The sequence below is a fragment of the Pan troglodytes genome, chromosome 18, assembly GCF_028858775.2.
Source record: "Pan troglodytes isolate AG18354 chromosome 18, NHGRI_mPanTro3-v2.0_pri, whole genome shotgun sequence".
NCBI classification, from domain to species: Eukaryota; Metazoa; Chordata; class Mammalia; order Primates; family Hominidae; genus Pan; species Pan troglodytes.
In genome coordinates this window covers 24,019,260-24,037,028 of record NC_072416.2, presented here as the reverse complement: position 1 = coordinate 24,037,028, position 17,769 = coordinate 24,019,260, and the positions used below count along the sequence as shown (strand labels likewise).

The window sequence follows — 17,769 nt, the reverse complement described above, 5'->3', positions numbered from 1 at the left end:
TAGAGTTGGGAGAATTCTGTCTACAATCATAAACAGAAGCACTGCAGTAATACAGTGTAAAAGCCTGGTTCTATCTTAAAAATTCCAAGTGGATTTTGTTCAGGGGTAGAGACAGGAACAAGGGAATATCGAAGGTGACGTGCCTTACTTTTCCTAGGAATTAAAAGTCCAGCAGTGTTTCAACTATGATACAGTTCCACTACCAGCAGAACCATAAACCACTATGTTGCAGAAAACTAAGATGGACCGCCAGCTATGAGTCCTGTCCTCTGCTGCCCCAGTGACCGTGAGAACCACGGGGGACAAAGGCGCGGAGAACTGACCTGCACTGCGCCGACCGCAGCCTCATTACCCCAGTGGAGTGAGCACAAAGCCACAACTGTGGATTTAAAAACTGCGCATTCCTTTGGCTCTTTTCCAGAGCAGCAATTTCATACTTACAGACGAGCGATGCTGCAGGACTACCTGAGAAAACCTCGTGCTGATCTTTAAGATGAAACTTTCCAACTAAGAAACTCTGACATAAACCAGTTTTGGAGGGTCTGCAGCCCTTCTCCCAAGGTGCCTCTGAGGGGTCAACAGAAAGCCCATGGGAGCACATGCCCTTCTGTCCCCCTCTGTGTAAAGCACCTCACTCTGGGGGTGCCCTAGGCTCAGTCGGGTCAGAGATCTGCAGGGCCTGGCCTTGACAAAGGGAACGCATGCAGGTTTCTCGAGGGACAGTGCGCTGTGGTTTTGAAAAATTAGTATTATCTTTCTACACAGTGAGTTCTGTTTATGGTTCTCACTGTCAACTTCCCAGCTTCTGTTTTATGAAATGGGAAGATCACCCAGATTCTTCAATGATCCAGAGGTGACAGCCATCTCCTGAACAGAAAGGGTCTTCACCAGGACCTAGGAACACACAGCCTCAAAACCACCAGCGAGTTGACTCTGTCCTGCACAGCAACACCCTCCCCAGGACCCGCACCGTCGGAGCACATCATTTTGTAAAGACCATTTGTACTGGGGTGTTCAACCAATGGTCACTCTTTTTGTCAAGGATTAGAAAGCAGGCAAGTTTGTGAGTTTGATGGCAATACACAGGAGCGAAACCACCTTTTTCTAACAGAGTTATCTGTGCAAATATGACCACCATCAACATACGCATGCGTGTGCAGAAAATAACCATCTGAAGGGGGTGGGATGGTGGGGGTGGGAGGGCATGTTTCCGCCATAATGCAAAAGCTGCTGAAATCCTACAGAGCAGCAATGTAACCCCCAAGCCCCGCCCTCCCCCTTCCAGGCCTGTGCATTGCCATGGTGAGGAAAGCCAGTCCTGCTCTGGGGCTCACACTGAGAGGCCTTTGCACCCTCGTTTCCTCCCATGAGAGCCCCCATTCCTTGGCAGCACAATGGCCTATATGTGAGAGGGGGACTGTGGCACTCACCTGACCATCCGCCCCCTTCCCATGAGAGCCCCACCCCTCGGCAGCACAATGCCCACATGTACATGGGGACCAGGGCACTCACCTGACCGTCCCACCCCCTCCCCTGAGAACCCCACCCCTTGGCAGTGCAACGCCCGCATGTGCATGGGGACTGGGACACTCACCTGACCATCCTGCCCCATGTGATGGATCTGGAGGTTGCCCTACAAAGAACGAGAGGAGGAGACGGTCATGAGTAGAAACACACCAAGACACCTGCAGACACGGCAAACACACCAAGACACCCGCAGACACGGCAAACACGCCAAGACACATCACAGGCCACTTGAGAATAACAAGAAAAACACTAGTTCTGCAAAAATTCAACCTCCAGTAGCAACAAAAGACCCAAAACAAAATATTTAGATTTCTAGGTACTATTTATTATTTTAAAGATGAACAAACAACTCAAAAAGCACTGTACCCATTCCCCCACCCTGACCCCAAATGAAAATGTCATTTTTACTTCATTTTTTATTTTGAAAGAATCTGACTCACAAAAGGTACAGAAAGTAGCAGAGAGAGGTCCTATGTGCATGTCACCCAGCTTCCCCAAAGGGGGACGCCTTGCTGAGCTGTGCGGCATCACCACGCCAGGACACGGGCTACACACAAGGAACCAACTCACTCAACCACAGAGCTACTAAGAGCTCTCCAGTTAGAAATTCATTTTCATTTGTTGTAAAAAGGAACTGTTTTATGTCTGTTAGACCCTGCTAAATGTTTATTTGCAGACATCCTGTTTTAACAAAATAATTTTAAATGAACATGGTATGAATTTATGGTGAGGAGACTGCATACTGTCACTTATCACAAAGCCATAGTTAGTATTATTGGCAATTTCTAACTTACAAAATTCAATTCCTAATGAAAATGAAAGACAATCACCTACACAAGATGGATTCAGTTTTGAAAACTGAAGGATAAAACTAATAATAAAAAATTGAAATTCCAGTAGTCAAGATTCTTTAGCATAAACTATAAAAAGCAAATGTGTGTTGATTTTTTTCTTTTGCTGCTGTTTCAATTTTCCTGCATTTTCAATGACTCTAAGGAAATTAAGCATTCCGACGAACTTCATAGGCTTCCAGGTATTCAAGAACTCTGGCTGTGGTCTCTGGCAGTGAGCTTAGCCTCCCAGCCCCCACCTGTCTGTGCCTTGAGAAGCAAACCTTCCCCTGCCCCTCAAAGGCAGCTCCTGCACTGGAAGGTGCTGCTGGGATCCTGCACCTCGCAGCTGCTCAGGCCCCAAACTCCTGCACCTGACCTTGCTGAGCTGACAGGCACATCTCCTGACATCTCCAGGGAGATGGTCCCTGACCCACCCACAGACACAGAACCAGGCCCTGCCCCTTCCTGGACACTCTGGCCTCCTGGGACCGTCCCCTACCTGCTCCCCGCCCTGGTGCTTCCTTCCATCCATCCATCTGACCACGTTTCTTAGTGACCTGGTCATGTCGCTGTGTGGATGAGCCCACTCATTCCCAGTCGCTCACGGCCCCACATGAATTCATTCCTCCCCTTTCACCTCATCCTCATTCCGCCCCTGGAACCCTTATGCATGTGCTCCCCTCTCAGCATAACCCACTGGGAACTGCTGGTGTCCAAATTAAAGCCACTGCCAGCAGACACGCCCAAGTCCCTGGTGCTCCACGTGCCACGGCGTGCATGTGTCCACAGTCTTGCTCACGGGCACTTGGGCAGGAGGCTCTGTGCCCACTGTGAGTCCCCGAAGGCAGGGCTTCTCTCTCCTCTGCTCCCCCACAGCACCTGCACCCAGCATGAGCTCCCGGGAGGCCTCGCACGCCAACATCTCCATGAGTCCCCTTGACCTCAGCACCCGGGCTTCCTAGTCTCTGCTGCTGGTGTGTGTGGGGAAGCCTGAGATCTTCGTAGCGACACACTACTATGCACCAAACACAAAGCTGGTGCCATTGTCACGACCTAGAAACAGCCATGTTCCTCATCCCCCAGAGCGCACCACGGTCACTCAGTACAACACGTGTGCGCTGCTTAGTGCCCTGTGCCTGCTGCTGCCTGTGCTGCAGGAAACAGCCCAGAGTCGAAGGACGGTCACCAGCCACCCGGAAGACAGTCCTGCTCTGGCACGCAAACACGGAGCATCGCAACCAGCCGGCCTCGGCTTTCCAAGAACTCAGACTGTCACTCACGCCTTCACATTCCAGACCCCAACAGCAGCTGAGCCCGCACTTCTGAGTGCGTGGCTGGGTAGAGCTCCAGAAACTGAGACAATCACAGACACGGCAGGTGTGTCAGGGCTATGACCGGCTCTCAGGACTGGCAGCATCACCTTGTGGGATTCCCCACCATCCTATGAAATCGGCACTAATCCCGTAGAGGCCACCAGGAAGCTGGGGCCACATGGCAGGTGAGGGGGTATGTCAGGTCACCTGTGCAGGGGCAGACCCCATCTCGGCCACACTGGGGCCCTCCCCTGGCAGGAAGGGCAGGGCCAGACAGGGAGAGAAGGGTACTCAGAGGGCACTTCCAGCCAGGAGCAGAAACATCTACCCAGGAGATCTTTGCCAAGACAGACCAGAAGCTGTGGAGACCAACGGACAGGACAGGGAGGCAGTGAGGCCACAGAGACTGTAGGCTTGCTATGTGCACCCTGGAAGCGGAGTCCTGCAGCCCTCACCCATGTTCCCCATCCTGGGGGCTCCCTGCTGCCCTCGCACTGTGACACCGATGAAGGTCGGGAGCATGCGGGCACAGTGCCTGCAGGGACCAGGCTGCAGCGAGAGATGACTCACCTCGCTGTCCTGCGTGATCTGGACTTGCTCTCCCTGCGGCACCTTGGCGATGTGGAGGTGTCCCTGTGGGATCCACAGCAAGAAAAGACACCAAGAAGCATCAGAAGAAAATAAAAAGCAAAGGAAACAAGAAACATCTTCCAGAATGTTTGTTCTTGATTATCTGTTTACAATTTAAAAAGATAACTAAATCCTGAATAGTGCAATATAGTCTGTGGTCACCTCTTCAAATTAAGCTTTTGGTTCACAGTAGTCCCCCTCATCCATGAGGGTTTCAAGAAGCGCCCCCTCCCCTCACCACGTGGATGTCAGAAACCGTGGATGGTGCTGAACCCCGTATATGCTATGCTTTTTCCTGCCCATACGTGCCACACAGCTTGGACATGCTGGACAAAGGAATGACTCACGTCCCGGGCTGGACACAGCAGGACGACCAGACTTCATCATGCTACTACCCAGAAGAGTATGCAATCTGAAACTTACAAATTGTTTATTTCTGGAGTTTCTCATCTAATATTTTCAGATCACAGTTGACTATGGGTAATTAAAACCTAGGAAAGTGGAAGCATGGGTAAGGGGGGGCTACTGTGTAACACAGAACATTTTCCAATACTTCACAAAGGAGCAATAGGTCCCAGGAAAGATATACACATCTTTAAATGTTACTAAACAAGTAAATTTTAAAATGTGCATGACACACAGAAAAGAGGGGAAATAGAAAATCACAATGACACCTCTTTTCAAATGATACGTTCAGCTCTCTGGGGATGCTGGGAGGCTACGCAAGCAGTGTGTGGCTGAAGCAGGGGAGCTGTTTGCGTGCCTACACTCACAACAGGGCAGGCAACGTTTTTCAAATCAAAGAAACACTCATATGACTATTTAAACAGTTTGAGGAAACACTAACAAATGTGATTCAAAAAAGATCAAAGAATCCACTGTTTATACATACGGGCAGACAAATATTTCCTATAAACCTGTAAATGAAATGAATACTTCTTATCTTATTTGAAATTCTCTCTTAGTCGAAATGGATCTTAAACTCCTGTAGAATGTTCTATGTAAGCCTTATGACAAAGTTATCTACTCTGGAACGCTTTCAAAGAACTTCTTACTAACAAGATGAGAGGAACTGCCATTGTGAATGTCAAACAAATTAATAAGCTTATTAAATAAGATTCACTATTCATAACTGTCTCATCTCCTTTGGAAGAGGAAGGGTAATGCCCCCTCTAAAAGCCCCAGAATTTTCTGGAAGCCTTCCCTCTTCCAGACAGCACGCTGAAGCCACACTGAGATGAGAGCCACGACCCACTCTCAATAGTGGAGGACCTTGTTTCCAGGAGAAAGCCCTGGTAACACGGAGGCACACGATGACCTGTCTTCAGAGGTCCCAAGGGGGCTGGTGCCACTAAAAACATAGGCGATGTCTAGTGGTACACGTAAAATTTCTAGTCACTCAGCAAAGCTTCCAGAAAAGTCGTCTTCTCAGCCACCCCCTACTCTCGTGCCACAGAATCCGGAAGGTGTTTGTAGAGGGACTTCACCCGGGAGCGAGCCCCTAGGCGCATCAGACTGACCACAGCTTGGGTCACAAAACCCCAACAGAGAACTCCGCACGGGCAAGGCAGGACATTGACTTGCTGCTGGGACAGTGCCCGCCTAACCGGGGTGTGCTGAGTAACTCCAAGGGAAACGCTGCACGGGAACAATGACCTCAAGCTTTTGCCACTGATCCTAGAAGGAAATTACTCTTTCCCTCAGTAAGAGGACGCCTGCACTTCTGAGCTGAGAAATATTTCCGATGCTTCCCAGGAGCACGAGCTGGGGCAGGGACCACTGCACGGCCTGACCCTTGGAGCTGACTGCCCGCCTGCCTGCTGGCAGGACTGAGGTGAGCTGACTGAACGCCCCACCCCACCATGTGCTTCAATCCCTAGGCTCTGCAGCAGCCGCCCCCACCTGTGAAATGTTAAGAGCTCATGGCCATGATGACCTCTACTTTAAATGGGAACCTTGTGCCTCCTCCCAAGCTATCACTGTGCTCCCGAAACACAGCGGAACTGGTGGAAGCCGCCATGGCCCTGCCGTGGCCCACCCCGCAGCCCCCTTTACCAAGGTGCGAGGTGGAGAGGGTACGTACTACTTGCACCTGTCCGTCTTCTCCGATCTGGTGGATCTGCACCTGCTGCACGTTGGCCAGCGCGTAGTGCAGGGCCTGCGGCTGCGGCTGTGGCTGCGGGAGCTCCCTGGCAGGAAGTGGGGTGCTCATCATCGGCTCTGTGGGGGCAACAGGTGTGAACGGGGTGAACGAGAAGTTTCTTAGGCATTGCCTTGTGCAGCATGTGTGCACCCCCGTCCCTCACTCTCGACTCCCACAGCAGAGAAGAGGAAATGCTTCATTTTTCCTCAGCTCACTGCATCTCCACTCTTCTGCAGAGATCACTACGAGTGAGTCTTAGGAACTGAGGTTTCTGACATGGAATGCAGAAGGGCCTGAGAGTGGCGTGATGCTGCTATGACAAAACCTCTTCTAGTCCCCAACTTATTTAAATGAATGAAGTTCTTAAAGTGGACATTAAAAGCTGTTTCAGGCTGGCAATATTTGTCCATGGGTAATTAAACTAATAGAGCAAAAGTCTCATCCACGCACTTAAAGATACATTTCCAACAAATTTTACTTGCTGTGTTTAATCAAAATGAGATACATTTGCTTTGATGTACTGTGTATTAATTTTCACTGTAATGATGTCTCAATCATAATTTTCTTAAACTCTTAGAATATTAAGAGCACAGAAAAACTTTAATTTTCAATGTATACATGTAGTTTTGTTGCAGAGAATTATAATGACTAATTTAAAAAAGCTTTTAAGCATAAAAATGTAGTCTGGGCACGGTGGCTCACACCTGTAATCCCAGCACTTTGTGAGGCCAAGGCAGCCAGATCGCCTGAGGTCACGAGTTCAAGACCAGCCTGGCCAACATGGTCAAACCCCATCTCTATTAAAAATACAAAAATTAGACAGGCGTGGTGGTGGGGGTCTGTAATCCCAGGCACTCAGGAGGCTGAGGCAGGAGAATCACTTAAACCTGGGAGGCGGAGGTTGTAATGAGTCAAAATGGCACCACTACACTCCAGCCTGGGCAACAGAGCGAGACTCCATCTCGGGGGGACAGGGGAGGGAAGCAGAAAGATGAAATTCTGTGAGAGAAGTAGAATGTTGATATGAATGAAAGGAGAAAAATGAAAGACATAAAATTTCTGATTATTAAAGAGAAGCGGGCCAGGCGTGGTGGCTCACGCTTGTAATCCCAGTACTTTGGGGGGCCAAGGCAGGCAAGATCACTTCAGGTCAGGAGTGCGAGACCAGCCTGACCAACATGGTGAACCCTGTCTCTACTAAAAATACAAAAATTAGCCAGGTGTGGTGGCACGCATCTATAGTCCCAACTACTTGGGAGGCTGAAGTAGGAGAATCACTTGAACCTGGGACTAGGCGATTACAGTGAGCTGAGATGGCACCATGGCACTTAGCTCCAGGCAACAGAGCGAGCAGGGGAAGGGACGGGGAGGGGCAAGAGAGGGGAGGGCAAGAGAGAGGAAGGGAGGAGGGGGGAGGGGAGGAGGGAGGGGAGGGGGAGGGGAGGGGCGGAGAGGGGGAGGGGGAGGGGCAGAGAGGGGAAGGGGAGAGAAAAGCTTTCCATGTATTTTTTACCAATAGCTAATGGTAGGTATTAAATTGCCATAGTACATAGATTCCACTGAATACATTTTTTAAAGTAACAATAAAATGTTGGTTTTTTTTTTTTTTTTTTTTGAGACAGAGTCTTGCTCTGTCACCCAGGCTGGAGTGTAGTGGTGTGACCTTGGCTCACTGCAACTTCCGCCTCCCAAGTTCAAGCGATTCTCCTGCCTCAGCCTTCCAAGTAGCTGGGATTACAGGCACCCACCATCATGCTGGGCTAATTTTTTTTTTGTATTTTTTTGTAGAGAAGGGATTTCACCAGGTTGGCCAGGCTGGTTTTGAACGCCTGACCTCAAATGATCCGCCTGCCTTGGCCTCCCAAAATGCTGGAATTATAGGTGTAAGCCACTGTGCCCAGCCACATAACAGAATGTTGATACTTGCAATATGCTAGAAATTGCCTAGCTACACTAAATCAGAATCTGAAATTCATGAGATTCAAAGGAGATTCAACATGCCCACCTGCATGCTGCATGTGGAGAGCTTGGCTCCAGCCAAAGACCCTGACTCCACCTGAGCACCTCCAGTGATGGGTCATGTCCCAAAGCAACCACCGCCAGGCAGTGCTGCGTGCTCCATGGCGGTTTCCTGTCTGCCTGAGCAGTTACGGAGCACTCACCACCATAGGTCCTCGAGCAAGCCTTGTGCACCCCAGGAAGAAAATGACAAAATCCCAGCTGGGCTGAAGCCCACCTCTGCGGAGCTGCTGTTCCTCCACTGACCCTCTTAGCACCTACAAAACCAGCCTAATTCTTCACTTACGTGCTGCTTCTCCAGGCATCTAACCATTATCAAACCTTGTGAAATCTCCATTTCTAACCGTTTCCCCAAAGACAACAGTTTCCAGCCCACTGCCACCATGACAGTCTGTCCCTGGACAGCTCCTCCCAGCAGCTCCAAAACGCTCCACTGGGGCCACAGGGTAGACAAGCTAAGAATGGGTGTGCTCCAGAGTGCACCTTCCAACCACAAGGGCTCTGAGGAAGCTCCTGCACACCAGCGCAGCCAGCAAAACACTCGGCTTCACACAATGTTGCACCACCGTCTACTACTGTGCAAATGCTCTGAGTCTACATTTCCAGCTATGAAATTTCAGCTCATTAAATTTACCCTTTCAAGATTCTGGTATCCTAATGACGCAGGCCAACATATCTGGCAGTCGTCAGGTTACATAACAGCAGCTTCTTGCTCACTAAGGTCCTGGCAAGTCATTTAACTTGGGTTTTGATTCCCCATTGGATGAAGCAGACAGCTAACCTTACCAAATGCACGTACCCGAAACACATGGAAGGCAAGCCTGGCAGCAACTCTCCTCGCTCTTCGAGTCTAGGAGTTCCATACGGTTCTTTTTTATGTCTTCTATTTCTCTCCTTGCTATGTTCCTTTTTTCCTTTAAATTCCTGAATGTAATTTTAATAGATTTTAATGTCCTGGTCAGTTAATTCCAGACAGGGTCCCTTCCTATTTGCTGATTTTCTGATCATAGGTCACAATCTCCTGCTTCCTGGTACTCTGGACTAGATACTGGAGATTGTGAATTTTACTTTGTTGGGTGTCTAGGTTTTGTTGTCTTTTAAAAGTATTGTTACTTGTGATTCAGTGTGATCTTTCTCAGGCTCTCTTAAGCTCTGCCTTTATTCTAGGGACAGTTTAGCCTGCCAGTAGGCATGGCCAGCTAGTGCAGTGACTGATCACTGAGGACTCTGGCTAGTGGGAATCCAACCACCACCCAGCCTGAGGTGAGCTTAGAAGCCATTGAGCTCATGCCTGCCTTGGAATCCCCCAAACACCCAAGAAGGCCCCCGTGTAACCCTCTGCTCTTAAGAACTTGATTCCACAACTTTCTGCTGCCTCAGCCTCTCTCAACTCCAACCCATCTCCTCCATGCAGTGATGTAGCTATCTCTGCCTGGCATCTCCCTGTCCCCTCCTCTCGTGTTCCTTCTCTCAGGATCACGGTCCTGTGCTGTTGCTTGTCTAATGTCTTAGGACAGCCGATTCACAGATTTTTGTCCAGATTTCAATGGCAAGAGAATTCAATCTGGTTCCTGCTACTGTGCCTGACAGAAATTGTGCCTGACAGAAATCTCCTCTCCTTGACTTTTTTTTTTTTTTTTTTTTTTTTTTTTTTTTTTTTTGAGACAGAGTCTTGCTCTGTAGCCCAGGCTGGAGTGCAGTGGCGTGATCTCAGCTCACTGTAAGCTCCGCCTCCCAGGTTCACGCCATTCTCCTGCCTCAGCCTCCCGAGTAGCTGGGACTACAGGCGCCCGCCATCACGCCCGGCTAATTTTTTTGACATTTTTAGTAGAGACGGGGTTTTACCGTGTTAGCCAGGATGGTCTCAATCTCCTGACCTCTTGATCTGCCCACCTTGGCCTCCCAAAGTGCTGGGATTACACATGTGAGCCACAGCACCCGGCTTTTTTTTTTTTTTTTTTTGAGATATAGTCTCGCTCTGTCACCCAGGCTACAGTGCGGTGGCATAATCTCAGCTCACTGCAACCTCTACCTCCTGGATTCAACCAATTCTCCTGCCTCAGCCTCCCAAGTAGCTGGGATTAGAGGCATGTGCCACCACACCTGGCTAATTTTTGTATTTTTAGTAGAGACGGGGTTTCACCATGTTGTCCAGGCTGATCTCGAACTGCTGACCTCAGGTGATCAGTTTGCCTCAGCCTCCCAAAGTGCTGGGACTACAGGCATGAGCCACCACGCCTGGGCTCCCTGACTTTTAAACAACATTTTTTACAACTATAAAACTAATGCAGTGCTTATTGGAAATAACTGAGAAACTACAATAAAAGACAAGGGAAAAAATAAAAATTATCCTACTACCTAGAGATAGGCACTGTAAAAATGATCACACATAAATTTTTAATCAACTTCCACATATACCTATATATTTGCAATAAAAATGGTAACATGCCATAAGTATAGTCCTCACATCGCTCTCTGCTGCCCAGCTATGAATATTCAAGAGCAGAAGTCAAGTCATGAGCAATATTCCTACAGCCACATTTCAATAGCCACAGGTTACGCTGCTACATGGTATTTCAGTGAATGCCCCTAACCCACACCCTAGGACTGCTACCTCTCTCAAGTCCCAAGGCAGAATTCCTCATTGTAGTAGAAAGGCCTAGAATAGAAGAGCTTCTTCGACACAGGTCACTCAATAAAGCGCTGCTTTAGGGACACAACTTGTGTGGCCCACTACAGGCAGCCACCTCCCATCCTCAAGCCCCTGGGCAGCAGCTGAGGCCGAGTATCTGATAACTACCAAAACAGCCCGGGAAAACCACTTCCTGAAGTCTGGTTCAGAAAGAACAAGGCCCCGGGAGAACTCCAGGTGATCTGGTCTGTAACTCCCAGGACTTCCAGAACAAAGGGTTCCGGCCGACAAAGATCTGGTCTGTAACTCCCAGGACTTCCAGAACAAAGGGTTCCGGCCGACGGAGACTCCACTGAATAGGAGAGCTGGCCCTGCCCACAGCTGCCCTCCCATCCTGACCCCAGCCCCAGTCAGAGCTCAAGTTCCAAGAGTCGCTGCCAATGCAGCTACGGTGGGGAGCTTTAAGAGAATAGTTTTCATTCAAATACGTATTAAAATATTTTGAGATGTCTTGGGTAAAAGGCAGTATCAAGTCACATTGTCATTCCTAGTGAAAATTCTCCAAGGAGAACAATCCCCCCAGCAATGCCTGAGAGGCAACTCAAAGAGAACTGTTTCCATTATCTTGTGGATAAATCCAACTAAGGCCATGAACTCAAAGTAAAAATAAAGCACAATTCAGAATCCACCCCACTTCCTCACCCAGAGTCACCAGGCAAATCGTGACAATACAATGGCCAGCAGCCCCACACAAAGGCCTCGGCCTCCTTGCCCCCATCCAGAGGACTTCCAGGAGGCCCAACAGGCCCTCTGTCCCTCACGGAGGAGCCTGGAGCAGGCCCGAGGCTGTCTGTGTGAAGGGCGCACAGGGCCAGGCACAGGTCCTGCAGCTCCACTGCTCCGTGTGCACCTCACAAGCCTCTGGCCTCGGCTCCTGGCCATTGGTGGAGCCGCCGGCCACGCTCTGGCTGCCCCTGAGGGTGCCACCAGGCCAGCTGCCCCGAGCGGGGGAGGGCGGCCTCTCCTGCAGCACGAGGCCTACCTGAGGGGCAGTAGGAGGATGAGTTGGGCATTCTCCGCAAGAAGCTCTTGACCGCCAGGCTCTGGCCCTACTGCTTGCGCCGCCACGCCGTGCGGCACTTGGAGTCGATGCTCTGCTTGATTCGGTACCAGTCAGATTCTGTGATGCCAAATTTATAGAAAAGGTGACCTGGAAGGACACATCCAAGGAGAAGGGGTGAGGCCTGTTCGGGACAGCCACCAGGAGCTGCCTGGCTGCAGGGCCAGGGCCCGCTGAAGAGGCCTCACCCAGGCACGCCAGCCCACCAGGCCGGCCCCATCTTCCTGCAAGGGTCTGGAAAGGCCCACTGCACAGAAGGTGCTTAGCTGGCCCACAGGCGGGGCTCCCCATGAGATATAAATTCTCACTAAGGTGTCATGACACACTCTTTCCATTTACTTAAGTTCTTGATCCCTCTGACTTGGTCGGCCCACACCAGGTGCACACTTGGGGCTCTCACAAGATTCCCAGACCTTCCACGCTCCAACTTCCCTCTGCCCTGAACTCGCAGCAGCACCTAAGGTCCTGAATGCCCAGAGGGTGAGATCAGGGACCTCAACGATTGGATCAGACCTCGCTGGTCCTCCGCCTACTCAGACCTGCTCGGCCACCGCCTTCCCTTCCTTCATGTCTTGGCTTCACCATCCCCCTGGATAACCACCTGGCCCTCCCGCCCTCCTGGGCTCCCACCCTCCTCCCACTTGTTTTGTCAGAGCACTGACCACCTTCTGGCATTTGGAGAATTCATGTGTGTATTGTTACCCTGTCCCCCTTACAAACACAGTTTCGAGAATTCAGGTGTGTATTGTTACTGTTCCCCTCACAAACACAGTTTGGAGAATTCACGTGTGTATTGTTATTCTGTTCCCCTGGCAAACACAGTTTGCAGAATTCAAGTATGTATTGTTACTCTGTCCCCCTCACAAACACAGTTTGGAGAATTCACGTTATGTATTGTTATTCTGTTCCCCTCGCAAACACAGTTTGCAGAATTCATGTATGTATTGTTACTGTCCCCCTCATAAACATGGGCCTTTGTTGTGTCCACCCATGGGGGTCAGGCACCCAGAACATTCTGGTGCACAGTGGCTGCTCCTGTGTAAATAGTGATTACAACGGACTGCAAGACACCCTCCCATCGCTGCTCAGGTCCGGGGCTTGCTTATGTCATTCCCGATGCCTCTCCATCATGCTTTCTCAACTAGAGCACAAACTCCTTATGGACAGGGCCTGTGTCCTCATCCCTGGAGTCCCTATACCACAAGCCGAGTGGGCACAACCTACTCTCACTGTGGGGCCAAAGCCAGGTGCATTGTCTTCCTGGGGCTCACCGTGCACACGCAGAGAACTGTCCTGGGACCCCCAGTTCTCTACCACCTATGCGCTATGGAGAGCTCTCAGCATGCCCTGAGCAGCATCCAGGGATGCCCTGTATTCAACAAGGAGAAAACTGAGGATCCGAAGGCCACGGCGGAGCAGGTGACAGGATGGAGCCAGCGCCCTACTGCATGCCTGGCCACTTCCCACTAGGCCACAGGACCCCATCCCTGTAGTGATGACGAATGTGGGCATGATGGGAAGGGCTCTTCAATGCAGTGGCCTCTCTAGCTGGCTCATGCAACTTCACTAATTTACAGGAAAATACAGGATGGAATCCAAAATTGTAGTAATAAAAAGATTAAGCTGAAAAGCATCCTGTTTCGACTACCAAGAGCCTCAAGTTTGGACTCTACTGCCTAAACCCTAAAAATCTGTTCCCATTGAGACTAAAATGGTGGAAATAATTAAAACAGAGAAAGAAGTGTTTGGGTTTTTTTAAGTACTCTATTAGGTATCAAAAGTCCCTCGGGTTTTGGAAACATGCCTCTTGACTTTTTTATCGGTAGATACTTGAGACACGTTTTGACTCTCTGTATAATCACAACCAACCTGTCTGTGCTACAGACAAAAAGAAACCAGCCAGGACAGTGGGATTTGTAGGATGAGAGGGAAGAACACCCTAAAGTCATTTCGGCAGCATATTTTCATCCTCATGCATAAAGAAGCCATACAGGAAGCAGCCACTCTTTGGCTTCCAATTCTCGGGTCATCTCTAAAATACTCCAAGTCACCCTCAGATCTTGGCTGGGTGACTGGGGCGCCTCAGGAAGCCCCAGGCTGAGCAACTTTAGTGACTCACAGAGGAACCCAGCCGCTGGCTGTGGTCATGGGGGAACCTAACCATTAAAATCACAAGGAAATCCTTACAGGAGAGCCCAGCTGCTGCCAGAGGTTGCACCATAGTTACCGGAAAACCCAGCTTTCAAACTGCACTTCAATAGTTTCATGAGAGCCCAACTACTGATTTTAGATACAAAGCAGCCCAGCTGCTGCCACCGGGAGGCAAGAAAGAAACAGCCATCCCACCAGCAGGAAAACGTCTTTGGAGCACGAGTAGATAAAAAGAAACATCCTCAGAGCCGCCCTCCTGTGACCCTCCCACCTTCACACTCCAGGAGAAAAATTCCATAGACTTTGAAGGATGAATGAGTCCACACAAAATTTAAAAACGGGTTAGTAACAGGAAAGAAGATAAATCTAAAACACCCAGGTGTACAGGTAAGAGAAATGAGTGAAAACATTCACATTTAAATTCAACTTTGTAAAAATCAAGTTGCCAGTTCAAACCCTGACTCATACTTATTAAATAAAAAATATATATTCATCTGGTTACCCGCCACCGAGTTTCCACTGTCCTCAGACATCAAATTATCTAATTCCTTCCGTCTGCGCTCCAGGCCCCAGCCTGGGCGAATGCCCCCTGCCGGCCACCAAGGAGATCCAGAGAACGGACCAGCCGCCCAAGTGCTGCCCGCAGAGCGCGGTGGGTGAGGAGGGCGAGGATCTGAAAATGCACAGATGGGTGCAGGTGCTGCCCGCAGATGCTACTGGACAGCAGCTGGGGCAAGCGCCCACTTCTGGGCAGCCCTCGGGGCTCGGATTCCTTTACCGTTTCTGACAGCACTGAGCAGCTGCACTTAACAGGGAGTGGGAAAAATCCTATCATGATGGGATCAAAAGATCACCTTGAATTTAACTGCCATTTTCCACTTTAAGCATTTGATCTGATGTTATTTGACAGACTTTTTAAAAAAAGCCTCATGAAGTAGGAATGTCACTACTCTCATCACTTTGGTTTTGAGGCAAAAGCCAGAAAAAGGAGAAGTGATGTGTCCAAGTCCAATTACTAGTTAGGAGTGAACACCGGCCTTAAAGTGCAAGCTTCCTGGGCCCACCAGGTGGAGAAGCAGCGGCCCTCACTGGATCCTAGGAACCCATGAGAGGTGCTCAGAGAGACGGGAAGAACACGCACAGCCCCGCACACGTGCCTCTGCTGTCCTGAGCTCCCTCAGCCCAAGGCACCCGCAGCCCCTGCTCTGGGAGGCCTAGTCGGACTTCGATCGAGGCAGAAGTCTCCCCCCGAGCAGTGCCCAGGACTCAAGGGGAATAGAAGTGCTCGGCATCCGGCTACTGAGGCTCATGGGATCCCCACAGCGTGGCGTCACCTGGGAGGAGAACACCCTGTCTGGCCTCAGTCCCTGCTTTCCCCAGCCATATCCCTACACTATGCCCACCGAGGCCCCTCAAGGCCAGGACGGGCTTGCCTTCCAGGCTCAGCCAGGCAGCATCCCTGCCACCGTGCATGCCTCTATTTTCCTGGCGAGCTGTCCTGCAGTCCCCAAAGAGCTAAAGAGTCTCCATTACACCGTTAGTTGCCTTCCCACTTTCCAGAACCCCCGTTACTGTCTCTGGTGGTTCAAATCACAAGCCGATTCCCAGCTCTCCATCTGTGGGGCCATGAGAGGCACTGTGGGAAGCGAGACAAGAGAGCCAGGAGGGCTTGTCATCTTGTGCCTTGGTGGGTGGCATGTGGCTTTATCAGTCACAAAGGAATGAAGAGTACCACCTGCTAATGCACTCTCATGTGCAAGGGAAGGCAGCACAAAACCGAGTGCCAACAACTGATTTCTTCAAATTACAGACTCGACGTGACAGCGCTGCCTAGAAAAACAAAAGGCATCTCGAAGCCTCTGCCCGATGGAAGCCAGCTGACATGCTCCCTCCCGGGGGAAGCATGCACAGCCCACACCCCGTGCACCTCACATGTGCAGCCTCCAGGCCAAGCCAGCCACCTTCTTCAAGCCTGCTGACTCATTCCTTTATGAGAAAAAATGATGGAGAGACACCTGTCCTCAGTCTGTTAGCAAGAGAGCCCCTCACAGCCACCTGCAGGACTACCTCCAGGTCACAGCATCTGGGTGACCTGCTGAGAAGGAGGCTCTGCTCACTTTTCTGCCTGGAGCCCACACTGACCACACCTTCCTCCCAGCTCTCAGTCACCGTGAGGCGCTCAATGTCCCAAGACACACAGACAGACACCCACCCCTGCGTGGAGTCTACATTCTGCCTTAAGGACACATATAGGTCAGCCTCACCATTTCACCTCACAGAGAACTTGGAGAAGAGACAGCACTTGACCACCCGTGTCCTGTGTACTGGGCTGAACAGTGTCCCCACAAAACTCATGTCCTGGCCCAGGACCCCAGAATGTGACCTGACTGGGAACTAGGGTCTCTGCAGATGTGATTCCTTAGGTTGTAATGAGGTCATCCTGCAGGAGAGGGAGCTCCAAATCCAGTGACTGTCGTAAGGAGAGGGACACAGAGGGAGACACGGGGGGAAGACAGCCATGGGGGACGCGGGCAGAGACTGGAGGGATGCGGCCACCACCAGAAGCTGGGAGAAGGAAAGGGCCTTCTCAGGCAGCGTGGCCCTGCCCACACCTTCATCCCAGGCATCTGGCCTCCAAACCTGCACGAGAACACAAGCCTGTGTTCTAAGCCAGCCAGGCTGTGAGCTTTGTCCCAGTGGCCACAGGAACCTGAGGCACCCTGAAAGACACAATGGGGCCAGGTAGCACACCTGCACTCACAGGGACAGGTGTGGGTGAAGTGGCCCCCGCTGCTTCCCGCTAGGAAACACCACCTGCGCTTGGAGTGAATGATGTGAAAGGAACTACAATCATCTGACAGGGCAACTCTGAAAGCATAACTTTTTACTTTGTGCAAATGAATCCAGTCTTTCTGTAACTGCTAGGAGGTCTCATGGGGATCGGCCATCCACAGCAGCATTCTTTAGATCAGATGAGATTGGGTGTGTTCAGGGTGGCATGGCCTTAGACAGCATTCTTTAGAAAAGCCCTCAGATCTGGGGTCACCGGCTTGGATGCACAGTCCAAGCAGAGGCGTGAGCGAGCCATGGATAGAAATCCTAAGAACTAAACCAATTTCTCTTCATAGAGAAAACAGGCAAATGCTGCTGTCCTGAGAGCACATTCCTTAGGAAAATGCTCCAAGGTTTTCCAAGTTGCAATAATATGCTACTTTTGCATAAAACACACAAATTTGGTTAGCTGCGCAAATTCGGGGGGTCCACCAATCCTTGGGAACCCTAAGAAAGCCAACACCCCAAAAAGCAAATTTCTCTCTCTCCCTCTTTCAATAACCTCATTTCCTCATTTTGAGAAGGTGGTACTTAGAGACTTTACCTACTGTGTGTTTCAAAATGTAGAC

At 50.4% G+C, this 17,769-nt stretch overlaps 1 protein-coding gene across 2 annotated transcripts in view; it reads right to left on the bottom strand.

Annotated features, from left to right (window-relative positions):
* The window catches only part of LOC100613237 (putative protein SNX29P2), a 114,393-nt gene that overhangs the window by 29,452 nt on the left and 67,172 nt on the right, over window positions 1-17,769 (bottom strand). The window contains exons 1-4 of one of the 2 annotated variants that reach the window (XM_063796844.1): window positions 9,265-9,389; window positions 6,387-6,523; window positions 4,244-4,306; window positions 1,595-1,633 (exon numbers count right to left, since the gene is read on the bottom strand). In XM_063796844.1, coding sequence (XP_063652914.1) covers window positions 1,595-1,602 — 8 coding nt within the window. In that variant the 5' untranslated portion in view covers window positions 1,603-1,633; window positions 4,244-4,306; window positions 6,387-6,523; window positions 9,265-9,389. Of the gene's footprint in view, window positions 1-1,594; window positions 1,634-4,243; window positions 4,307-6,386; window positions 6,524-9,264; window positions 9,390-12,139; window positions 12,308-17,769 lie in introns of those variants that run through there. The other variant, XR_010152307.1, reaches the window with a different exon arrangement.